Below are 26,034 nucleotides of genomic sequence, written 5' to 3' on the forward strand. Positions count from 1 at the left end.
GCCGTATCGCGAGAGCCCGTGACATCAGCGCTAGTCACAGTCTCGGGCCGCCTGTGAGACGGGCATAGAAGGCAGTGACAGCACTGACGTCAGGAGAGCAGGAGATAGTCACAGCAGGTAATGATCTCATCTAACCTCCTGACAGCAGCGCCCGTCATCCCCGCGGCTGCCAGCACTGCAGTGTGAGAAGCTGCTGATACTGATGGGCGGGCAGACACTGACACACTGCAGTGCAAACAGCCGCGAAGCTGGAGCGGGACACAGACTGCACGAGTACCCGACGGAGGTCACACGGAAGTGCTTCCGTGCGGCGTCCAGGGAGTGTGATCTGTGTGTTTACTCTCTGCTCCACTTCCTCTTCCTGACATAATGACATCACTTACCTGCAAAACGCAGGCAGTGATGAGCATTACCGCAGGTAAACCGCGGCTATACCGAGGGTATACCACACATCATTTGCTACCTGCGGTATACCCCCGGTATTTCGCAATTACATTACAGTGAATGGAGTGAAATACCGCAGCTACCTGCGGAAAAGAAGTGACTGCACATTTTCTCAAGAAATTCTGCAGAAAAAATTTCTTGAGAAAAAGACGCAGTGTGCGCACAGCTATATTTTTCCCACAGGTTTTGCTGGTAAAATGTCTGCAGAAAGATTACAAACATTTCTCAAGAAATTTCTGCAGCAAAACCGCAGGTAAAAACGCAGTGTGCGCACACAAGGCCTATAATTAACATTTTAAGAATAGATTGATATAATGTGTTTATGGTGAGGCCTCTGAGCTCCGTTTTATTCCCTCAGATCTGTGACGTGTTGTACATTTTATAGTCAGGTAGTTCCTAGAAAAAAAGCCTCCAGCTCAGATCCAGTAATGAAGTGCTGTGATTACTCATTAGAAAACTGCTCTAAGTATTTGTACTTTCATTGGTCACTCACATGACTCGGGAAGACGGAGCCAAATATAACAAGGCCAATAATGTGGCAGACGGAGGTCTATTTTTGCTTTGCTCCGAACTTCAATAGCTTATACAAACACACCGTGCCAAAGAAATCTTTGCGTTCAAACTCGAAGCGGAGGGCTGTGTACTAAACTATACATCACTGCCAAGACTCCAAAGACTCTGTTACACCAAAGTATGTATGCAGGGACATCGCATAAACAGCAGCCATAGACAAGAAGGCTGGAAGAAGGAGCCCACGGAAAGGTGACAGGGCCTGAAAGAAACCGAGAAGATCAGCTAGTCAGGGCCTGACCGGAGAAAGAGAAGAGCTGAGCAACTCACAAAGGAATAATAGGAGAAAAGCTGAGCAACTAACCAGAGAATAAAAGGAGAGAAGCTAAGCAACTCACCAGGGAAAAATAGGAGAAAAGCTGAGCAACTCACCAGGGAAAAATAGGAGAAAAGCTGAGCAACTCACCAGGGAATAACAGGAGAAAAGCTGAGCAACTCACCAGGGAAAAATAGGAAAAAAGCTGAGCAACTCACCAGGGAATAATAGGAGAAAAGCTGAGCAACTCACAAGGGAATAATAGGAGAAAAGCTGAGCAACTAACCAGAGAATAATAGGAGAGAAGCTGAGCAACTCACCAGAGAATAATAGGAGAAAAGCTGAGCAACTCACCAGGGAATAATAGGAGAAAAGCTGAGCAACTCACAAGGGAATAATAGGAGAAAAGCTGAGCAACTCACCAGGGAATAATAGGAGAAAAGCTGAGCAACTCACCAGCGAATAATAGGAGAAAAGCTGAGCAACTCACCAGGGAAAAATAGGAAAAAAGCTGAGCAACTCACCAGAGAATAATAGGAGAAAAGCTGAGCAACTCACCAGCGAATAATAGGAGAAAAGCTGAGCAACTCACCAGGGAATAATAAGAGAAAAGCTGAGCAACTCACCAGGGAATAACAGGAGAAAAGCTGAGCAACTCACCAGCGAATAATAGGAGAAAAGCTGAGCAACTCACCAGGGAATAATAGGAAAAAAGCTGAACAACTCACCAGGGAATAACAGGAGAAAAGCTGAGCAACTCACCAGGGAATAACAGGAGAAAAGCTGAGCAACTCACCAGGGAATAACAGGAGAAAAGCTGAGCAACTCACCAGGGAATAACAGGAGAAAAGCTGAGCAACTCACCAGCGAATAATAGGAGAAAAGCTGAGCAACTCACCAGGGAATAATAGGAGAAAAGCGGAGCAACTCACCAGGGAATAACAGGAGAAAAGCGGAGTAACTCACCAGGGAATAACAGGAGAAAAGCTGAGCAACTCACCAGGGAATAACAGGAGAAAAGCTGAGCAACTAACCAGGGAATAATAGGAGAAAAGCTGAGCAACTCACCAGGGAAGAATAGGAGAAAAGCTGAGCAACTCACCAGGGAAGAATAGGAGAAAAGCTGAGCAACTAACCAGGGAATAACAGGAGAAAAGCTGAGCAACTCACCAGGGAATAACAGGAGAAAAGCGGAGCAACTCACCAGGGAATAATAGGAAAAAAGCTGAGCAACTCACCAGGGAATAATAGGAGAAAAGCTGAGCAACTCACCAGGGAATAATAAGAGAAAAGCTGAGCAACTCACCAGAGAATAAAAGGAGAAAAGCTAAGCAACTCACCAGAGAATAACAGGAGAAAAGCTGAGCAACTCACCAGAGAATAATAGGAGAAAAGCTGAGCAACTCACCAGAGAATAATAGGAGAAAAGCTGAGCAACTAACCAGAGAATAAAAGGAGAAAAGCTAAGCGACTCACCAGAGAATAACAGGAAAGAAGCTGAGCAACTCACAAGAGAATAATAGGAGAAAAGCTGAGCAACTCACCAGGGAATAACAGGAGAAAAGCTGAGCAACTCACCAGAGAATAATAGGAGAAAAGCTGAGCAACTCACCAGCGAATAATAGGAGAAAAGCTGAGCAACTCAACAGGGAATAACAGGATAAAAGCTGAGCAACTCACCAGGGAATAACAGGAGAAAAGCTGAGCAACTCACCAGGGAATAATAAGAGAAAAGCTGAGCAACTCACCAGGGAATAACAGGAGAAAAGCTGAGAAACTCACCAGGGAATAATAGGAGAAAAGCTGAGCAACTCACCAGGGAATAATAGGAGAAAAGCTGAGCAACTCACCAGGGAATAACAGGAGAAAAGCTGAGCAACTCACCAGGGAAAAATAGGAAAAAAGCTGAGCAACTCACCAGAGAATAATAGGAGAAAAGCTGAGCAACTCACCAGAGAATAAAAGGAGAAAAGCTGAGCAACTCACCAGGGAATAACAGGAGAAAAGCTGAGCAACTCAACAGGGAATAACAGGAGAAAAGCTGAGCAACTCAACAGGGAATAACAGGAGAAAAGCTGAGCAACTCACCAGGGAATAACAGGAGAAAAGCGGAGCAACTCACCAGGGAATAATAGGAGAAAAGCTGAGCAACTCACCAGGGAATAACAGGAGAAAAGCTGAGCAACTCACAAGGGAATAATAGGAGAAAAGCTGAGCAACTCACCAGGGAATAACAGGAGAAAAGCGGAGTAACTCACCAGGGAATAATAGGAGAAAAGCTGAGCAACTCACCAGGGAAGAATAGGAGAAAAGCTGAGCAACTAACCAGGAAATAACAGGAGAAAAGCTGAGCAACTCAACAGGGAATAACAGGAGAAAAGCTGAACAACTCACCAGGGAATAACAGGAGAAAAGCGGAGCAACTCACCAGGGAATAATAGGAGAAAAGCTGAGCAACTCACCAGGGAATAACAGGAGAAAAGCTGAGCAACTCACAAGGGAATAACAGGAGAAAAGCTGAGCAACTCACCAGGGAATAACAGGAGAAAAGCGGAGTAACTCACCAGGGAATAATAGGAGAAAAGCTGAGCAACTCACCAGGGAAGAATAGGAGAAAAGCTGAGCAACTAACCAGGGAATAACAGGAGAAAAGCTGAGCAACTCACCAGGGAATAACAGGAGAAAAGCGGAGCAACTCACCAGGGAATAATAGGAGAAAAGCTGAGCAACTAACCAGAGAATAATAGGAGAAAAGCTGAGCAACTCACCAGGGAATAATAGGAAAAAAGCTGAGCAACTCAACAGGGAATAACAGGAGAAAAGCTGAGCAACTCACCAGCGAATAATAGGAGAAAAGCTGAGCAACTCACCAGGGAATAATAAGAGAAAAGCTGAGCAACTCACCAGAGAATAAAAGGAGAAAAGCTGAGCAACTCACCAGAGAATAATAGGAGAAAAGCTGAGCATCTAACCAGAGAATAAAGGGAGAAAAGCTAAGCGACTCACCAGAGAATAACAGGAAAGAAGCTGAGCAACTCACAAGAGAATAATAGGAGAAAAGCTGAGCAACTCACCAGGGAATAACAGGAGAAAAGCTGAGCAACTCACCAGAGAATAATAGGAGAAAAGCTGAGCAACTCACCAGCGAATAATAGGAGAAAAGCTGAGCAACTCAACAGGGAATAACAGGATAAAAGCTGAGCAACTCACCAGGGAATAACAGGAGAAAAGCTGAGCAACTCACCAGGGAATAATAAGAGAAAAGCTGAGCAACTCACCAGGGAATAACAAGAGAAAAGCTGAGAAACTCACCAGGGAATAATAGGAGAAAAGCTGAGCAACTCACCAGGGAATAATAGGAGAAAAGCTGAGCAACTCACCAGGGAATAACAGGAGAAAAGCTGAGCAACTCACCAGGGAAAAATAGGAAAAAAGCTGAGCAACTCACCAGAGAATAATAGGAGAAAAGCTGAGCAACTCACCAGGGAATAACAGGAGAAAAGCTGAGCAACTCAACAGGGAATAACAGGAGAAAAGCTGAGCAACTCACCAGGGAATAACAGGAGAAAAGCGGAGCAACTCACCAGGGAATAATAGGAGAAAAGCTGAGCAACTCACCAGGGAATAACAGGAGAAAAGCTGAGCAACTCACAAGGGAATAATAGGAGAAAAGCTGAGCAACTCACCAGGGAATAACAGGAGAAAAGCTGAGCAACTCACCAGGGAATAACAGGAGAAAAGCGGAGTAACTCACCAGGGAATAATAGGAGAAAAGCTGAGCAACTCACCATGGAATAATAGGAGAAAAGCTGAGCAACTCACCAGGGAATATTAGGAGAAAAGCTGAGCAACTAACCAGAGAATAATAGGAGAAAAACTGAGCAACTCGAAAAGCTGAGCAACTCACCAGGGAATAACAGAAGAAAAGCTGAGCAACTCACCAGGGAATAACAAGAGAAAAGCTGAGCAACTCACCAGGGAATAATAGGAGAAAAACTGAGCAACTCACTAGGGAATAACAGGAGAAAAGCTGAGAAACTCACCAGGGAATAACAGGAGAAAAGCTGAGCAACTCACCAGGGAATAATAGGAGAAAAGCTGAGCAACTCACCAGGGAATAACAGGAGAAAAGCTGAGCAACTCACCAGGGAAAAATAGGAAAAAAGCTGAGCAACTCACCAGAGAATAATAGGAGAAAAGCTGAGCAACTCACCAGGGAATAACAGGAGAAAAGCTGAGCAACTCACCAGGGAATAACAGGAGAAAAGCGGAGCAACTCACCAGGGAATAATAGGAGAAAAGCTGAGCAACTCACCAGGGAATAACAGGAGAAAAGCTGAGCAACTCACCAGGGAATAATAGGAGAAAAGCTGAGCAACTCACCAGGGAATAACAGGAGAAAAGCTGAGCAACTCACCAGGGAATAACAGGAGAAAAGCGGAGTAACTCACCAGGGAATAATAGGAGAAAAGCTGAGCAACTCACCATGGAATAATAGGAGAAAAGCTGAGCAACTCACCAGGGAATATTAGGAGAAAAGCTGAGCAACTAACCAGAGAATAATAGGAGAAAAACTGAGCAACTCGAAAAGCTGAGCAACTCACCAGGGAATAACAGAAGAAAAGCTGAGCAACTCACCAGGGAATAACAAGAGAAAAGCTGAGCAACTCACCAGGGAATAATAGGAGAAAAACTGAGCAACTCACTAGGGAATAACAGGAGAAAAGCTGAGATACTCACCAGGGAATAATAGGAGGAAAGCTGAGCAACTTACCAGGGAATAGCAGGAGAAAAGCTGAGCAACTCACAAGAGAATAATAGGAGAAAAGCTGAGCAACTAACCAGAGAATAACAGGAAAGAAGCTGAGCAACTCACCAGGGAATAATAGGAGAAAACCTGAGCAACTCACCAGGGAATAACAGGAGAAAAGCTGAACAATTCACCAGGGAATAACAGGAGAAAAGCTAAGCAACTCACCAGGGAATAATAGGAGAAAAGCTGAGCAACTCACCAGGGAATAATAGGAGAAAAGCTGAGCAACTCACCAGGGAATAATAGGAGGAAAGCTGAGCAACTCACTAGGGAATAACAGGAGAAAAGCTGAGCAACTCACCAGGGAATAATAGCAGAAAAGCTGAGCAACTCACCAGGGAATAATAGGAGAAAAGCTGAGCAACTCACCAGGGAATAATAGGAGAAAAGCTGAGCAACTCACCAGGGAATAATAGTAGAAAAGCTGAGCAACTCACCAGGGAATAATAGGAGAAAAGCTGAGCAACTAACCAGGGACTAATAGGAGAAAAGCAGAGCAACTAACCAGGGAATAATAGGAGAAAAGCTGAGCAACTAACCAGGGATAATTGATTGGTGATTCTAGATGTGATAGACCTCCAACCCAAAAAGACTGAATGCTGCAAGAAACTCAAAGAATGCCAACACATGTTTAGTTTAAACGGAACCTGTCATGAGAAATGTCCCCTAAAACCTCACAGATTCCCCCTCTGCAGCTCCTGGGCTGCATTCTATAAAGGTCCCTGTTATGATTGTGGCCACTTTCTGACCTAAAAAAAGTGTTTATAAAGTTGTACCTTTTTTGCTTCTGATTCTGTAAATCAGTCACGGGGGCGGGCTGCCTGATGGCCGTTATTCTGCCCCCTGGTCCTGTATGCCGCCCCCATCGCTGATTACAATACTTCTGGACGCCGCCCCCTGCTCCATCCATCGCCGCGCATGCCCAGTGCCCATCTCTCGGGGATGAGCACTGTGCCTAGCGTCACCGCTGGTGACGTGCACGCAGGGTCAAGCGCGCTGCTGCAGACCCCCACGTCACCTCCTTGCCATCGGGGCAAGATGGGAAGGAGGTGACGTGGGGGTCTGCAGCAGCGCGCTTGCGCAGAACGAAGCAGGCCGAGGGGGAAAGCGCGGCCCCGCGATTATGGGCGGTTGCTTAGGAATAAACATCACAGCACCGCAAATAATCTTAACCCTGCGTGCACGTCACCAGCGGTGACGCTAGGCACAGTGCTCATCCCCGAGAGATGGGCACTGGGCATGCGCGGCGATGGATGGAGAAGGGGGCGGCGTCCAGCATTATTGTAATCAGCGATGGGGGCGGCATACAGGACCAGGGGGCAGACTAACGGCCATCAGGCAGCCCGCCCCCGTGACGGATTTACAGAATCAGAAGCAAAAAAGGTACAACTTTATAAACACTTTTTTTAGGTCAGAAAGTGGCCACAATCATAACAGGGACCTTTATAGAATGCAGCCCAGGAGCTGCAGAGGGGGAATCTGTGAGGTTTTAGGGGACATTTCTCATGACAGGTTCCCTTTAAGGGTGTACAGAATAATACAACCGCATCACTTTAATTCTTTATATTTGTTTTCCACATGAAAAGATTTCAGTTAATTTTTCAATGGATTTTAAGCGACAGTAAAGAAGTAAAAAGTTTTGATAATATTCTTTTTGGATGATTTTTTGGAGCCTGTTACTCTTGTTACATGATTGGTCTTTCAAGATTCTGAAGAGAACACTATACAGCAAAGAACGCAAATGACACAATACCATCCTTTTCACCCCTCAAGTAAAAAAAGAATATATATACTTAAATAAGAAAGAACGCCTGACAAGCATCCGGAGATCTCATCCTGCCAGCGTGAGGCCACGATCTGTGTGTAACCAGTAACACACGACTGTAGGGATATAACTAAGAATCTATCAGCATGTACACAGGAAAATCACAAGAGATGTAACCAGGTCTGTGGAGTCGGTAAACCAAACCTTCGACTCCGACTCCTCAATTTCTCTTGCACCGACTCAGACTCCGACTCCTACATATATTGCTTATAGTTAGGTGAAAAATTTATTGTAATACATGAACATGTGTATGTGAACATCAGAGATTTAATAATTTTTATGATACAATAATCAAGATATTTGGATAGAACATAAAATATATTTATTGGATACAACTTTAGAACACAAACTGTAATAAATTGTAAATATATAATACACTATGTAATATACAGTAGATTACATATATATCCTGTGTGTGTGTGTATATATATATATATATATATATATATATAGTATATAAAGCTGAATGTGTGTGTGTGTGTGTGTGTGTGTGTGTGTGTGTGTGTGTGTGTGTGTGTGTGTGTGTGTGTGTGTATGTGTGTATGTATGTCCGGGATTGGCATCTGCATCGTCGCAGCTACAGCCACAAAATTTTGCACACTCACACTTCTGGACCCCGAGAGTGTCATAGGCTATGTTTTGAGGGGAAATTGTAACACCGCGCTTTACAGGTATTCACCAAAAAACCTGCCTCCATTAAAGCGAATGGAGCTGGGAGCCACAGTGCAGCCAGAACTTCAGAAGAATGCGCAGCCACGCCTTTATATGGAATGTTGGCGTGTCACAATGCAGCAGGGGAAAGAGACAGACACAGACAGGGAAAGAGGCAGACACAGACAGGGTAAGAAACAGACATAGACAGGGTAAGAGACAGACACAAGAGACAGACACAGACAAAGAGACAGACACAGGGAAACAGAGACAGGGAAAGAGAGAGAAAGAGACAGACAGGGTAAGAGACAGACAAAGACAGGTAAAGAGACAAAGACAGACACAGGGAAAGAGGGAAAGAGACAGAGAGGGAAAGAGACAGACAGGGAAAGAGACAGACACAGACAAAGAGATAGATAGACAGACAGGGAAATATTGAGACAGATGGAGAAAGAGACAGAGACAGTCAGAGATAGACAGGGAAAGAGACAGACAGACAAAGAGATAGAGATAGAGAGACAGAGAGATATATACAGAGGGGGAGACAGACAGAGAATGGGAGAGAAACAGAGAGACAGTTACTATCCCGGGCAGCGCCGGGTGCTATGTTGTGAGGCAAAATTTTAACCCCGCGCCTTCCAATTTACCAATCAATTTTGCCCCTATCTATATAATGGGGAAAAAGTTAAACGAAAAGTGTTGGGGGCAAATTGACAGCTGCCAGATGTGAACAAGGAGCACTTAAAGAATGAGAGCGATGCCACCAAAGAATATATACTGTACAGTTGCTAAGGTGGGGCCCCGACATGGGATACTCACCACACTCGGGGATATGCACACACACACACAAAATGCACCACACACTACCACGTACATGAACACATATACCACCCTCAGCACACATTTCACCAAGTGAAACTATTTAATAATTACATTTCTATCTATTTGTTTTGTGGTTTTTGTGTGCAGAATACATTTTTGTTAATACATTCTATTTTGTTAACAGCAGTTATTAGCCCGGTTCACATTGTACTACAATACATTTTTCACTTAAATATAAGCATTATACTAAATGTTATTATTTAGTAAAATATTCAGCACATTCTGCATTGCACTCCTGTCCCCAATTTATTATATATTTTAGGAGTCGGAGTCGGTGCATTTTATACAGACTCCGACTCCACCAAAATGAGCTCCGACTCCACAGCCCTGGATGTAACCTCAGCATCTCCCAATATACAATGACACCGCTCTCCCTGCAGTCATCGGTCATGGAGGAGACATTCAGCCAGCAAGTGTAACCATGAGGAGCGGTGCCCCCTGCTGAGTCACAGGTGTAATGCACCCCTTATGTCTTGTTCTTCCATCTATACAGGTATTTCTGTATCTCTGCCCTCTCTGCATGCAATAAAAATATAGAAAACAACAAATAACATAACAGAGGACAAGAGAAAAAGAATCACTAACTTCTGAGTATGTAAAATATGGGGTATGAATATGGTTGACAAACCAGAATCTGTACCATGCATTGTGGATGGATCAAGCTCCTCCCCCGAAGAGCCGTTACACATGAAACGACTGCTCCACATGCAGCCTGTGCTGTCTGCACCCAGCGGGCACCCACATGAGCAATACAATACTCAAGGCGACACCATATCTATCATCCCAGGGGTGTAGGGACCCTTTTTTGACAATACTCAGCTGCCTACAAAGAGGAGAAGATTTACATGGCTTATGGGGAATGAGGGCAGAATTCTCTTACAGGCTCAAGGTCGTTCCAAAAGCTCCTAATCTAAGTACATATTTCTTGCAAAATTCTGGGTGTCCACTTTATTCTGTTTAGTATGAAAATGAAAACTGTCCTAGACATGAACTTGAAAAACTCAAGTGCTAGCAAATCATTTTTAGGTGCACTGGCTCAGGGGTGTAGGATTGCTGAATGATTATGTGGATTTCTGATTTATCATTAAGTCTTACAGGAAGAACATCTAGAGCTGCTCCTGAGCCTCTACATAACCTAATGCAACAAATTGTTCCTCATCTAGATGGAAAATAAAATACGTGAAAAATCTTAAAAAATAAAGCTAAAAATGTGGATAATTGTATTCCAGAGCTGCACTCACTATTCTGCTGATGCAGTCACTGTGTACATACATTACATTACTGATCGTGAGTTACCTCCTGTATTATACTCCAGAGCTGCACTCACTATTCTGCTGGTGCAGTCACTGTGTACATACATTACTGATCCTGAGTTACCTCCTGTATTATACTCCAGAGCTGCACTCACTATTCTGCTGGTGCAGTCACTGTGTACATACATTACATTACTGATCCTGAGTAACCTTCTATATTATGCTGCAGAGCTGAACACATTATTCTGCTGGTGCAGTCACTGTGTACACACATTACATTACTGATCCTGAGTAACCTTCTATATTATGCTGCAGAGCTGAACACATTATTCTGCTGGTGCAGTCACTGTGTACACACATTACATTACTGATCCTGAGTTACCTCTTGTATTATACTCCAGAGCTGCACTCACTATTCTGCTGGTGCAGTCACTGTGTACACACATTACATTACTGATCCTGAGTTACCTCCTGTATTATACTCCAGAGCTGCACTCACTATTCTGCTGGTGCAATCACTGTGTACATACATTACATTACTGATCCTGAGTTACCTCCTGTATTATACTCCAGAGCTGCACTCACTATTCTGCTGATGCAGTCACTGTGTACATACATTACATTACTGATCCTGAGTTACCTCCTGTATTTATACTCCAGAGCTGCACTCACTATTCTGCTGGTGCAGTCACTGTGTACATACATTACTGATCGTGAGTTACCTCCTGTATTATACTCCAGAGCTGCACTCACTATTCTGCTGGTGCAGTCACTGTGTACATACATTACATTACTGATCCTGAGTTACCTCCTGTATTATACTCCAGAGCTGCACTCACTATCCTGCTGGTGCAGTCACTGTGTACATACATTACTGATCTGGAGTTACCTCCTGTATTAGGCTATGTGCCCACGGGCGCTCGTACCTGCGGATGTATCCGCAGGTACGAGCGCATCTTTCCCGCAGCTGCCCACCGGCGTCCGCAGCTATTTTTAGCTGCTAGATTACAGCGGAATAGCTGCGGGAAACATGCAGACATTCATGCGGCTTACCTGCGGACGTCCCGGCCTCTTATCTCCATAGCGGAGGGCCGGGACATCCGCAGGTAATTCCGCATGAATAATTGACATGCAATTATACCTGCGGATGCGGACATCCGCAGCATGTTCGGCAGCCGCACTTTCCGCAGCGTGGACACAGCACTCCCCATGTCCCATAGGATAACATGGGGAGTGCATGCTAAAACCTGTGGATTTATCTGGAAAATAAAGAAAAATCCGCAGGTTTTTCGCGGCAAAATCCGCACAAACAAGCTCCCGTGGGCACATGGCCATATACTCGAGAGCTGCACTCACTATTCTGCTGGTGCAGTCATGGTGTACATACATTACTGATCCTGAGTTACTGCCTGTATTATATTACAGAGCTGAACTCAATATTCTGCTGGTGGAGTTACTGAGTACAGACATTTAATGTCATATATTGATCGCGTTACCTGCTTTATTATACTTCAGAGCTGCACTCACTATTCTGCTGTTTATGATTGTAAACAGTGAACACATATGTGCACTGGTGGACAGAAAAGGGCCCCTTGTGCAAGAAGAGTATATGGGCCCTTTGCAGCCCAAGAGCTCATAAAAATGTTAAATTGTCTTGGGTTTGGAGGTAGAATGGGCTCTCTTAACTCCTGCCCCTGCGGATGCGCCCCTGCATTTGTGGACAGACACTGGGCCATCTACAATGCTCATCACTACGGCAATCCCTGCTGAAATTAAACAAGTGAGGATAGGGGCAGATTTGGCTTCTGATGGGATCTGGTAGTTGTCCACAGTTTGGCACTTACCACGGCTGCAGATTGTGGGAGCTGGAACATGGCATCAGCGTCCCGGGAGCTGAAGTAATAAGTCATGGCCGGATCACCTGCAGTCAAACAAAGCTCATGAGAACCAGTCACAGATGTACAAAAAGCAAACACAATCCAGAGGAGACAGATCAGCCATAAACAACGAGCCCCACTGACTTACACAGCCTAGAATGGCGCCTGCTGTGGCTGACACCTCCTGCTGCAGTCACAGACTCCGGGACATGAGGGGGAATCGAATCCACCAGAAGACTCAACAGCAGAGAGGAAACGTGAGAAACCTGAAGACGTTTCCTTCCTTCCTCAGTGTCTGACTCGCCTTCTCTCTCCTAAAATAGCGGGGAGAGAGGAGCAGGAAGAGGCACGATCAGAGGCCGCTGGGAGCTGTCACCCATCAATAGAAGGAATTAAAGGGTCAGAGACAATAAACATTCATTTATTACTAATAATCTGTGGATACAATTTGTGAAGCTGATATTGGAGATACTGGGGGATTAGTGTCCATCCAAGGGTCAGTACACATATCCAAAGAAGCTGAAGAGACGGAGATGTGCGCGACCTGCTGCCAGAGGAGATACGGACCCATCACTGATGCATTGCGGCTTCAATGCGTTTCCAGGCTGCCTGGCACCGTCATCAGGAAGAAACCCACTGACATTGCTTTCCTGATGAAGAAATGACGCTGCTTCAAAACGCGATGAATAATAAAGCCACAATCTGCTGGGTCCTTATCTCCTCTGGCAGCGCAGGTCATCTCCTCGGGTGCGCACCTGCCCCACGTGGATCCGGGTAGGGTGTGTGGAAGGTGAGCGCCCATTGTGATCGCCCCATTGTGATCGCCCCATTGTGATCGCCCCATTGTGATCGCCATCTGCTTGTATAGTGGATCCCATCATTCCAGAGCCTCTTTCCTCCTGTAATGACAAACTGCACAGATCATTAATCTACACTAAACGTGCAACAATCACACGTCCCGGAGGTAGAAAATGGAAACACGTCACTTTCTGCCCACAATGAGCAGGAGATATCAATACAAACTGGTGTCCAACACTCATTTTCCATGGTTCTGTCCCCATACAGTGTGCACATCATCCGCAGCACACTGTCTGCAGCACATTGTCTCCAGCAAATCATCCGCAGCACATTGTCTGAAGCACATTGTCTCCAGCACATTGTTTGCAGCACATCGTCCGCAGCACATTGTCTGAAGCACAGTCTCCAGCACATTGTCTGCAGCCCATAATCCGCAGCACATCGTCTCCAGGACATCATCCGCAGCACATCGTCCGCAGCACATTGTCTCCAGCACATTGCCTGAAGCACATCGTCCGCAGCACATCGCCCGCAGCACATTGTCCGCAGCACATAGTCTCCAGCACATTGCCTGAAGCACATCGTCCGCAGCACATCGCCCGCAGCACATCGTCCGCAGCACATCGCCCGCAGCACATTGTCCGCAGCACATCATCCGCAGCACATAGTCTCCAGCACATTGCCTGAAGCACATCGTCCGTTCACACATAGGAATGTGCTGCTGACAACAATTTTACGATCTGAATTAATGATCCCATCAGCCAACAAAAGAGCTTCCTGCTGTATGGCCAGCCTGTTTCCACTGGTCAGTTATGAGAATCACGTGTTAAGGGGCCTCTACACCTTCACCAGTATTCTTAGGGTATGTGCGCACGTGTGCGTATTACATGCAGTTACGCTGCGTTCTGCACCGCAGCGTAACTGCATGCGTCCTCTGCACAATCTATGGAGATTGTGCAGAGGCCGTGCGCACGTGGCATGTTAGAACGCAGCGATTCAGCTGCTTGCCAAATCGCTGCGTTCTAAGAAGGGACATGTCACTTCTTTCGTGCGTTCTGCATGCTGTCTATAGGGAGAGGCAGCATGCAGAGCGCACGAATCTGCCGGCACCATGCGCTTCAGAACGCAGCTTTTCAGCTGCGCTCTGAAGCGCACATTTTCGGTGCGGTGCAGAGCGCACACGTGCGCACATAGCCTAACTGTACTCTCCTATAAGAAGGCAATGTTCACCCATGGAAGATTTGCTAAAAAATGTCTGACAAGGGCCCCACAGTAGCACTGTGTGGACTCTGGGGGCCACTGGTCAGCTACATGCAAATATTTCATTCCTCTCATTCACAAATTTACTGTATATAATAATATACTGGGTAGTTTGTTAAATGAATGATGAGATTTGCCTTTATATGTACACAAAGCTTGAAGTGTATGTGCAGAGTACTGCACACATGGGAGGATGATGGCCCCCGGGAGCCGCACCTGTTCCCTGGTGGGCCAGTCCGAGGCTGTATGTATATACACCCTCTGTATTGCAACCCAAATAAGCTGGGTAAATGCAAGTGGCAGGATCGATTGTGGATTCTCAGCAGCAAATCCAAGCAAACAAATAAAATACACTATATTCTGCTGGTGATACGCCATGATGGCTAATGGCTGTTCTTCCAGGGGGGTTCATGCATTAATCTCCAGGTCTTTAGCTCTGATCCTGGGTTCAAGTCCCACCAAGGACAACATCTGCAAGGCGTATGTTCTCCCCGTGTAAGGCCACGTGCACACATTCAGTATTTGGTGAGTTTTTTTACATTAGTATTTGTAGCTACAACCTGGAGTGGAACAATCGGAGGAGACGTATAATAAACACACGGACACCGCGGCTGTATTTATCACCCACTCCTGGTTTTGCCTTACAAATACAATACTGAGGTAAAACCTCACTGAATACTCGATGTGTGCATGTGGCCTTACGCGGGTTTCCTCCCACTCTCCATAGACTGGTGGTGAATGGCGTCTGTACAGCGCTGTGGATAGAATACATTCAGCCATTATTTGTGGCAGTAGGGGACGGAGTTCACGGATCTCAATTTCGCCATGGATTTTGTGGTGTATTACGAGGAGTGAAAGCCCCACTGAAGGAATTGATACACTGCAAATTACAAAAGTCAAAGTACAGAAAATTTCCACAACTCATAGAAGGACTGTAAAGTCTGAGTTACTGAGTATATGGTGTATAGCATCTAGTATATACTGCACGTGACGTGCATTGCCCTGAACCGGCCGGGAATGGAACGCTCCACCTTCACACGTTGCTTTTCTGATTCTGAATTGCTGAGAATAAGATGTTAAGTGGGCTTTACACGCTACGATTTTGCTGTAGCGATCTCGTTGGGGTCACGGATTTTGTGACGCACATCCGGCCGCTGTAGCGATCTCGTTGGGGTAATGGATTTTGTGACGCACATCCGGCCGCTGTAGCCATCTCGTTGGGGTAATGGATTTTGTGACGCACATCCGGCCGCTGTAGCGATCTCGTTGGGGTAATGGATTTTGTGACGCACATCCGGCCGCTGTAGCCATCTCGTTGGGGTAATGGATTTTGTGACGCACATCCGGCCGCTGTAGCCATCTCGTTGGGGTAATGGATTTTGTGACGCACATCCGGCCGCTGTAGCCATCTCGTTGGGGTAATGGATTTTGTGACGCACATCCGGCCGCTGTAGCCATCTCGTTGGGGTAATGGATTTTGTGACGCACATCCGGCCGCTGTAGCCATCTCGTTGGGGTAATGGATTTTGTGACGCACATCCGGCCGCTGTAGCCATCTCGTTGGGGTAATGGATTTTGTGACGCACATCCGGCCGCTGTAGCCATCTCGTTGGGGTAATGGATTTTGTGACGCACATCCGGCCGCTGTAGCGATCTCGTTGGGGTCACGGATTTTGTGACGCACATCCGGCCGCTGTAGCAATCTCGTTGGGGTCACAGATTTTGTGACGCACATCCGGCCGCTGTAGCGATCTCGTTGGGGTCACAGATTTTGTGACGCACATCCGGCCGCTGTAGCGATCTCGTTGTGTGTGACTCCTAGGAGCGATTTTGGATTTTTGGAAAAATGTCCAAAATTGCTCCTCGTTGACATGGGAGTCCTCTCCCAATTATCGCTGCTGTCGCTTTGGCAAAGTTGATCCTCGTCCCTGCGGCAGCACACATCGCTACGTGTGACACCGCAGGAACGAGAAACCTCTCCTTACCTGCCACACGCCAGCAATGAGGAAGGAAGGAGGTGGGCGGGATGTTCGTCCCGCTCATCTCCGCCCCTCCGCTTTGATTGGGCGGCTGCTTAGTGACGTCGCGGTGACGTCGCTGTGATGCCGAGCGAACCGCCCCCTTAGAAAGGAGGCGGTTCACCGGTCACAGCAACGTCGCCGAGCAGGTAAGTACGTGTGACGCTGCCGTAGCGATAATGTTCGCTACGGCAGCGATCTTCACATATCGGCATAACGATAGGGGCGGGTGCTATCACGCTCGCCATCACTAGCAGCGGCTAGGGAAGTCGCAGCGTGTAAAGTCACCCTTAGTTATTTTGGCAGTTTAGTAGGTGGATGGGGAGTGTGAAACTAGGTGCACGTTTCCCCATCACCCTCATTAAAGCATGGGACGCACCTTATCTGCCATGTGTGTCCATGGGCTTATGCTGTTCAGGGTGAAACTCCTTCCCGGACAGCTCTGGATATGGTCAGTGTTAATGAGCTCTGTTCTCATTCACTGAATGGACTTTGTATAAAGAGGCCGAATCCAGATAAAAGCCAGACCGGCAGACCATGTGGGGGTGCAGGCAGCTGCAGCTCTTGTGTATATGCAGGGTACAGACGTGGGTTGATGGTTTTCACTGTATATTTTTCCGTCTTTCACTTACATAAACAAAGAAAACGTCCTGTGGATTTATAGAGTTAAGGACGGTGAGAAGCTGTAGCCCTCCATCCATTCATAAGTGACTGCAGACCTGGACTGCCATTCACAAACCCAGTGCCGGACTGGGAAACCAAATTTCTGGCATGTACAGACGTCCCTGGAGTAGGGGGACAGACTCAGGGGGAACAGAGTTTGAAGGAAGGGGGATGGAGTAACCTGGAGAGGGGAGCTGCAGAGTCTGGATCTTGGGGGCAGACGACTCTGGAGGAAGGGGTATGGAGTAATCTGGAGAGGGAAGCTACATGAGCTTGGGGCAGACAACTCTGGAGGAAGGGGTATGGGGTAATCTGGAGAGGAAAGCTACATGAGCTTGGGGCAGACAACTCTGGAGGAAGGGGTATGGGGTAATCTGGAGAGGGAAGCTACATGAGCTTGGGGCAGACAACTCTGGAGGAAGGGGTATGGGGTAATCTGGAGAGGGAAGCTACATGAGCTTGGGGGCAGACAACTCTGGAGGAAGGGGTATGTGGTAATCTGGAGAGGGAAGCTACATGAGCTTGGGGCAGACAACTCTGGAGGAAGGGGTATGTGGTAATCTGGAGAGGGAAGCTACATGAGCTTGGGGCAGACAACTCTGGAGGAAGGGGTATGGGGTAATCTGGAGAGGGAAGCTACATGAGCTTGGGGCAGACAACTCTGGAGGAAGGGGTATGGGGTAATCTGGAGAGGGAAGCTACATGAGCTTGGGGCAGACAACTCTGGAGGAAGGGGTATGGGGTAATCTGGAGAGGAAAGCTACATGAGCTTGGGGCAGACAACTCTGGAGGAAGGGGTATGGGGTAATCTGGAGAGGGAAGCTACATGAGCTTGGGGCAGACAACTCTGGAGGAAGGGGTATGGGGTAATCTGGAGAGGGAAGCTACATGAGCTTGGGGGCAGACAACTCTGGAGGAAGGGGTATGTGGTAATCTGGAGAGGGAAGCTACATGAGCTTGGGGCAGACAACTCTGGAGGAAGGGGTATGTGGTAATCTGGAGAGGGAAGCTACATGAGCTTGGGGCAGACAACTCTGGAGGAAGGGGTATGTGGTAATCTGGAGAGGGAAGCTACATGAGCTTGGGGCAGACAACTCTGGAGGAAGGGGTATGGGGTAATCTGGAGAGGGAAGCTACATGAGCTTGGGGCAGACAACTCTGGAGGAAGGGGTATGGGGTAATCTGGAGAGGGAAGCTACATGAGCTTGGGGCAGACAACTCTGGAGGAAGGGGTATGGGGTAATCTGGAGAGGGAAGCTACATGAGCTTGGGGCAGACGACTCTGGAGGAAGGGGTATGGGGTAATCTGGAGAGGGAAGCTACATGAGCTTGGGGCAGACGACTCTGGAGGAAGGGGTATGGGGTAATCTGGAGAGGGAAGCTACATGAGCTTGGGGCAGACAACTCTGGAGGAAGGGGTATGGGGTAATCTGGAGAGGGAAGCTACATGAGCTTGGGGCAGACAACTCTGGAGGAAGGGGTATGGGGTAATCTGGAGAGGGAAGCTACATGAGCTTGGGGCAGACAACTCTGGAGGAAGGGGTATGGGGTAATCTGGAGAGGGAAGCTACATGAGCTTGGGGCAGACAACTCTGGAGGAAGGGGTATGGGGTAATCTGGAGAGGGCACAGGCAGAGTCTGGAGCTTGGGGGTTGATGACTCTGCAGTTGGGATATATGCAGGGATCCAGTAGCCGTTTACTTTGAGTTCTCCATTGGAAATGCGGTCATCTTTCCAGGGGTTTGATGGGTATGGGAAGATAGCATTTCACTGCCAGTTATACAAGGCTTCATTTAGATGTCAATTACATTTTCATATTTGGGAAAAAAACAACAACACATCAATGGATGAGATTTTTATCAGTGTTTGGTCAGTGTGGCCATTTTTACCATCAGTTATTTTCTCATATACCAAACCCTTCACCCTTATTGCCCCATCCCCCATCAAAAAACACGGCAAAGGCCCTCCAAAAATGTAAATTCTTTCAGGAACCCATAGACTGATATGCATGATCTTGAATAGTGACTCAGATAACAATTGGACAAGTCTGTATACATTTTTTTGCAGACTGTGGGTCCTCAAAAACAATAAAATTAAAAAAAAAAACAACAGATATCTGAGCAGTCCCATAGACTATAATGTGTATGTGTTGCAGGGCACATACATGAATAATGAACGCCTGAGGCCTGCGGTGTATGGGCAGCATAGCAGCTAGACGGACACATGAGCTCTGACAATGCACGGCGTCTGCTGCTGAAGTTTTAGCTTCATATGCGACTGGAGAAGGAAATTATGTAGCTAAAAATCAGTAGAAGAAAAGTAATGTAAAGTCGATTCAAAGTTACCCATCACGCTACAGAATAATACTAAATCACATTCAATAGTGGCTTCTTCCTGTAAGGAATTGTTCACTGGTGTCTTCATGGAAAATAATGCAGCCCGACTGATGCAAGAAAATGCGGTGCGACATCGAGGATTCTTCTCTGGACAGAGCCTGTCAGTAATGACAGCGACATTCCTGTGATAGTATCCACTGGAGAGACTTCGGCCACAGACTGTAATGTGCAGCGTGATGGAAGTGAATGTGCTTATGATGTGACATTTTAGTGGATTTGATGGCTGCAGCACACCTGCATTCCCTTCCATGACGCGGTGGTGAAGCTGCGGCATATACAGCTTGGCAGTAGATATGTGATGCGACCAGTCTCCGTGGTACCTTGTGAATGGGTGACCCTGACGCAGGATTGATGTGACCATCTCAGGAGCTGTATACTCAGAGGATGCGGAGATAAAACTACATCTCCTCAGACACTTTTCTATGTTTCCTAAAAATGTTGAGGAACAATGGCCAAAAGCCTAAGTGAGTGTGCAGCCTGTGAGTGGGGTGAGTGTGCAGCCTGTGAGTGGGGTGAGTGTGCAGCCTGTGAGTGGGGTGAGTGTGCAGCCTGTGAGTGGGGTGAGTGTGCAGCCTGTGAGTGGGGTGGCTGTGCAGCCTGTGAGTGGGGTGAGTGTGCAGCCTGTGAGTGGGGTGAGTGTGCAGCCTGTGAGTGGGGTGAGTGTGCAGCCTGTGAGTGGGGTGAGTGTGCAGCCTGTGAGTGGGGTGGCTGTGCAGCCTGTGAGTGGGGTGAGTGTGCAGCCTGTGAGTGGGGTGAGTGTGCAGCCTGTGAGTGGGGTGAGTGTGCAGCCTGTGAGTGGGGTGAGTGTGCAGCCTGTGAGTGGGGTGAGTGTGCAGCCTGTGAGTGGGGTGGCTGTGCAGCCTGTGAGTGGGGTGAGTGTGCAGCCTGTGAGTGGGGTGAGTGTGCAGCCTGTGAGTGGGGTGAGTGTGCAGCCTGTGAGTGGGGTGAGTGTGCAGCCTGTGAGTGGGGTGAGTGTGCAGCCTGTGAGTGGGGTGAGTGTGCAGCCTATGAGTGGGGTGGCTGTGCAGCCTGTGAGTGGGGTGGCTGTGCAGCCTGTGAGTGGGGTGGCTGTGCAGCCTGTGAGTGGGGTGAGTGTGCAGCCTGTGAGTGGGGTGAGTGTGCAGCCTGTGAGTGGGGTGAGTGTGCAGCCTGTGAGTGGGGTGAGTGTGCAGCCTGTGAGTGGGGTGAGTGTGCAGCCTGTGAGTGGGGTGAGTGTGCAGCCTGTGAGTGGGGTGAGTGTGCAGCCTATGAGTGGGGTGGCTGTGCAGCCTGTGAGTGGGGTGGCTGTGCAGCCTGTGAGTGGGGTGAGTGTGCAGCCTGTGAGTGGGGTGAGTGTGCAGCCTGTGAGTGGGGTCAGTGTGCAGCCTGTGAGTGGGGTGAGTGTGCAGCCTGTGAGTGGGGTGGCTGTGCAGCCTGTGAGTGGGGTGGCTGTGCAGCCTGTGAGTGGGGTGAGTGTGCAGCCTGTGAGTGGGGTCAGTGTGCAGCCTGTGAGTGGGGTGAGTGTGCAGCCTGTGAGTGGGGTGGCTGTGCAGCCTGTGAGTGGGGTGGCTGTGCAGCCTGTGAGTGGGGTGAGTGTGCAGCCTGTGAGTGGGGTGGCTGTGCAGCCTGTGAGTGGGGTGAGTGTGCAGCCTGTGAGTGGGGTGAGTGTGCAGCCTGTGAGTGGGGTGAGTGTGCAGCCTGTGAGTGGGGTGGCTGTGCAGCCTGTGAGTGGGGTGGCTGTGCAGCCTGTGAGTGGGGTGGCTGTGCAGCCTGTGAGTGGGGTGGCTGTGTAGCCTGTGAGTGGGGTGGCTGTGCAGCCTGTGAGTGGGGTGGCTGTGCAGCCTGTGAGTGGGGTGGCTGTGTAGCCTGTGAGTGGGGTGGCTGTGCAGCCTGTGAGTGGGGTGAGTGTGCAGCCTGTGAGTGGGGTGGCTGTGCAGCCTGTGAGTGGGGTGAGTGTGCAGCCTGTGAGTGGGGTGGCTGTGCAGCCTGTGAGTGGGGTGAGTGTGCAGCCTGTGAGTGGGGTGGCTGTGCAGCCTGTGAGTGGGGTGGCTGTGCAGCCTGTGAGTGGGGTGGCTGTGTAGCCTGTGAGTGGGGTGGCTGTGCAGCCTGTGAGTGGGGTGGCTGTGCAGCCTGTGAGTGGGGTGGCTGTGTAGCCTGTGAGTGGGGTGGCTGTGCAGCCTGTGAGTGGGGTGGCTGTGCAGCCTGTGAGTGGGGTGGCTGTGCAGCCTGTGAGTGGGGTGGCTGTGCAGCCTGTGAGTGGGGTGGCTGTGCAGCCTGTGAGTGGGGTGAGTGTGCAGCCTGTGAGTGGGGTGGCTGTGCAGCCTGTGAGTGGGGTGGCTGTGCAGCCTGTGAGTGGGGTGAGTGTGCAGCCTGTGAGTGGGGTGGCTGTGTAGCCTGTGAGTGGGGTGGCTGTGCAGCCTGTGAGTGGGGTGGCTGTGCAGCCTGTGAGTGGGGTGGCTGTGCAGCCTGTGAGTGGGGTGAGTGTGCAGCCTGTGAGTGGGGTGGCTGTGTAGCCTGTGAGTGGGGTGGCTGTGCAGCCTGTGAGTGGGGTGGCTGTGCAGCCTGTGAGTGGGGTGGCTGTGCAGCCTGTGAGTGGGGTGAGTGTGCAGCCTCTGAGTGGGGTGGCTGTGTAGCCTGTGAGTGGGGTGGCTGTGCAGCCTGTGAGTGGGGTGAGTGTGCAGCCTCTGAGTGGGGTGAGTGTGCAGCCTGTGAGTGGGGTGGCTGTGCAGCCTGTGAGTGGGGTGAGTGAGCAGCCTGTGAGTGGGGTGGCTGTGCAGCCTGTGAGTGGGGTGGCTGTGCAGCCTGTGAGTGGGGTGGCTGTGTAGCCTGTGAGTGGGGTGGCTGTGTAGCCTGTGAGTGGGGTGGCTGTGCAGCCTGTGAGTGGGGTGGCTGTGCAGCCTGTGAGTGGGGTGGCTGTGCAGCCTGTGAGTGGGGTGGCTGTGCAGCCTGTGAGTGGGGTGGCTGTGCGCTACCCCAGCACGTGTCCCCCTCGGTGCGGACGGTGGAGCTCTGCCAGGCTCCTGGACACATCCTGGCTGTCAGCTCCATCTTTAGACCTGTGATGTATGGTGGTGGAGGGGGTGCAGCGCTGGGATGTGCTCTGCACACTGATGGACCCTATAAATGCATCTCTCCATCTTCTCCACCTTTCCTGCCTCTCTGAGCGTCATCACTGCCCCAAGCCTCCAGTGCAAAGGAAAATAAACTGCCATTAAGTGTCTTTTGTGCCGCCGGACCCCCTGAATGCTCGGAAGCCCCGTCTGCCTAAAAATAGACGCGTTTCACTTTGCCTTAGATCCTCGTAGCAGTTTCAGGGCAACATCTGGTGACTGACTTCCTCCATACAGAGATTTTTTTTGGCCTCGTATCAAAGGCGAAAGGAACAATAGTCCAAAACTCACAAAAGTATCTGCACCTTCCTGCAAAAATATTAACCCCTTCAATCATATGACGAAAAGGATGAAAAGTGACCCCCCAAGCCACACGGCCAGCCTCCTTCCAGTATATACTTATATAGAGAGCAGAATGGAGAAGATGTAATCCAATGATGCTAGTATGGCCCAGGGCTCAGCTGCTGCCTCTGTAACAAGATACGGCCACTTCCAGCACTTTGTAGCTCCGGCTGAGGTGGGAGATCGTCTGTCCATGTCCCCCTGAGAGCAGTCATCAATATGCAGGGATGTGTAAGAAGTGAGGCTTCTCCGCTCCTGCAACTTTATTACTTTCCAGAGTCAGATAGCTCATACTCTAAGAAGTTAACAAATGGTTAAATTAGAGAAAGCGTTGAGGATCTCTAAACCTTCATCACACCTCTCAACAGAAAAAGGGACAAATTCTGTGTCATGTCGCACAGATGACGTCATGCCAGCCCAGACCAAACAGCCTCACCGGGGACACCGGAAGGTAAGAGATTCGTGGCCTCCGTCCAGTCACCAGAAGGTGAGAGATTCGTGGCCTCCGTCCAGCCACCAGAAGGTGAGAGATTCATGTCCTACATCCAGTCACCAGAAGACACTGGAAGGTAAAAGTCCAGAGGTCGGAAGGTAAGAGATTCCCAGCCTCCATCCAGCCACCAGGGACGCTGGAAGGTAAGAGATTCCCAGCCTCCGTCCAGCCACCAGGGACGCTGGAAGGTAAGAGATTCCCAGCCTCCGTCCAGCCACCAGGGACGCTGGAAGGTAAGAGATTCCCAGCCTCCATCCAGCCACCAGGGACGCTGGAAGGTAAGAGATTCCCAGCCTCCATCCAGCCACCAGGGACGCTGGAAGGTAAGAGATTCCCAGCCTCCATCCAGCCACCAGGGACGCTGGAAGGTAAGAGATTCCCAGCCTCCATCCAGCCACCAGGGACGCTGGAAGGTAAGAGATTCCCAGCCTCCGCCCAGCCACCAGGAACGCTGGAAGGTAAGAGATTCCCAGCCTCCATCCAGCCACCAGGGACGCTGGAAGGTAAGACATTCCCAGCCTCCATCCAGCCACCAGGGACGCTGGAAGGTAAGAGATTCCCAGCCTCCATCCAGCCACCAGGGACGCTGGAAGGTAAGAGATTCCCAGCCTCCATCCAGCCACCAGGGACGCTGGAAGGTAAGAGATTCCCAGCCTCCATCCAGCCACCAGGGACGCTGGAAGGTAAGAGATTCCCAGCCTCCATCCAGCCACCAGGGATGCTGGAAGGTAAGAGATTCCCAGCCTCCATCCAGCCACCAGGGACGCTGGAAGGTAAGAGATTCCCAGCCTCCGTCCAGCCACCAGGGACGCTGGAAGGTAAGAGATTCCCAGCCTCCATCCAGCCACCAGGGACGCTGGAAGGTAAGAGATTCCCAGCCTCCATCCAGCCACCAGGGACGCTGGAAGGTAAGAGATTCCCAGCCTCCATCCAGCCACCAGGGACGCTGGAAGGTAAGAGATTCCCAGCCTCCGTCCAGCCACCAGGGACGCTGGAAGGTAAGAGATTCCCAGCCTCCGTCCAGCCACCAGGGACGCTGGAAGATAAGAGATTCCCAGCCTCCATCCAGCCACCAGGGACGCTGGAAGGTAAGAGATTCCCAGCCTCCGTCCAGCCACCAGGGACGCTGGAAGGTAAGAGATTCCCAGCCTCCGTCCAGCCACCAGGGACGCTGGAAGGTAAGAGATTCCCAGCCTCCATCCAGCCACCAGGGACGCTGGAAGGTAAGAGATTCCCAGCCTCCGTCCAGCCACCAGGGACGCTGGAAGGTAAGAGATTCCCAGCCTCCATCCAGCCACCAGGGACGCTGGAAGGTAAGAGATTCCCAGCCTCCATCCAGCCACCAGGGACGCTGGAAGGTAAGAGATTCCCAGCCTCCATCCAGCCACCAGGGACGCTGGAAGGTAAGAGATTCCCAGCCTCCATCCAGCCACCAGGGACGCTGGAAGGTAAGAGATTCCCAGCCTCCGTCCAGCCACCAGGGACGCTGGAAGGTAAGAGATTCCCAGCCTCCGTCCAGCCACCAGGGACGCTGGAAGGTAAGAGATTCCCAGCCTCCATCCAGCCACCAGGGACGCTGGAAGGTAAGAGATTCCCAGCCTCCGTCCAGCCACCAGGGACGCTGGAAGGTAAGAGATTCCCAGCCTCCGTCCAGCCACCAGGGACGCTGGAAGGTAAGAGATTCCCAGCCTCCATCCAGCCACCAGGGACGCTGGAAGGTAAGAGATTCCCAGCCTCCGTCCAGCCACCAGGGACGCTGGAAGGTAAGAGATTCCCAGCCTCCGTCCAGCCACCAGGGACGCTGGAAGGTGAGAGATTCCCAGCCTCCGTCCAGCCACCAGGGACGCTGGAAGGTAAGAGATTCCCAGCCTCCGTCCAGCCACCAGGGACGCTGGAAGGTGAGAGATTCCCAGCCTCCGTCCAGCCACCAGGGACGCTGGAAGGTAAGAGATTCCCAGCCTCCATCCAGCCACCAGGGACGCTGGAAGGTAAGAGATTACCAGCCTCCATCCAGCCACCAGGGACGCTGGAAGGTAAGAGATTCCCAGCCTCCATCCAGCCACCAGGGTCGCTGGAAGGTAAGAGATTCCCAGCCTCCGTCCAGCCACCAGGGACGCTGGAAGGTAAGAGATTCCCAGCCTCCATCCAGCCACCAGGGACGCTGGAAGGTAAGAGATTTCCAGCCTCCGTCCAGCCACCAGGGACGCTGGAAGGTAAGAGATTCCTAGCCTCCGTCCAGCCACCAGGGAGGCTGGAAGGTAAGAGATTCCCAGCCTCCGTCCAGCCACCAGGGACGCTGGAAGGTAAGAGATTCCCAGCCTCCGTCCAGCCACCAGGGACGCTGGAAGGTAAGAGATTCCCAGCCTCCGTCCAGCCACCAGGGACGCTGGAAGGTAAGAGATTC

The 26,034-nt window shown here is 49.8% G+C and overlaps 1 protein-coding gene across 2 annotated transcripts in view; it reads right to left on the reverse strand.

Moving 5' to 3' along the window:
• The window catches only part of ETS1 (ETS proto-oncogene 1, transcription factor), a 193,009-nt gene extending 180,208 nt beyond the window's left edge, over window positions 1–12,801 (reverse strand). For both annotated transcript variants that reach the window (XM_075329448.1, XM_075329447.1), the window contains exons 1-2: window positions 12,720–12,801; window positions 12,539–12,615 (exon numbers count right to left, since the gene is read on the reverse strand). In XM_075329448.1, the coding sequence (XP_075185563.1) occupies window positions 12,539–12,604 (66 nt within the window). In that variant the 5' untranslated portion in view covers window positions 12,605–12,615; window positions 12,720–12,801. The remainder of the gene's footprint in view (window positions 1–12,538; window positions 12,616–12,719) is intronic.
• Between the last annotated feature and the right edge of the window lie 13,233 nt (window positions 12,802–26,034).

The sequence above is a fragment of the Anomaloglossus baeobatrachus genome, chromosome 11 (assembly GCF_048569485.1).
Source record: "Anomaloglossus baeobatrachus isolate aAnoBae1 chromosome 11, aAnoBae1.hap1, whole genome shotgun sequence".
In the NCBI taxonomy this organism is placed as follows: Eukaryota; Metazoa; Chordata; class Amphibia; order Anura; family Aromobatidae; genus Anomaloglossus; species Anomaloglossus baeobatrachus.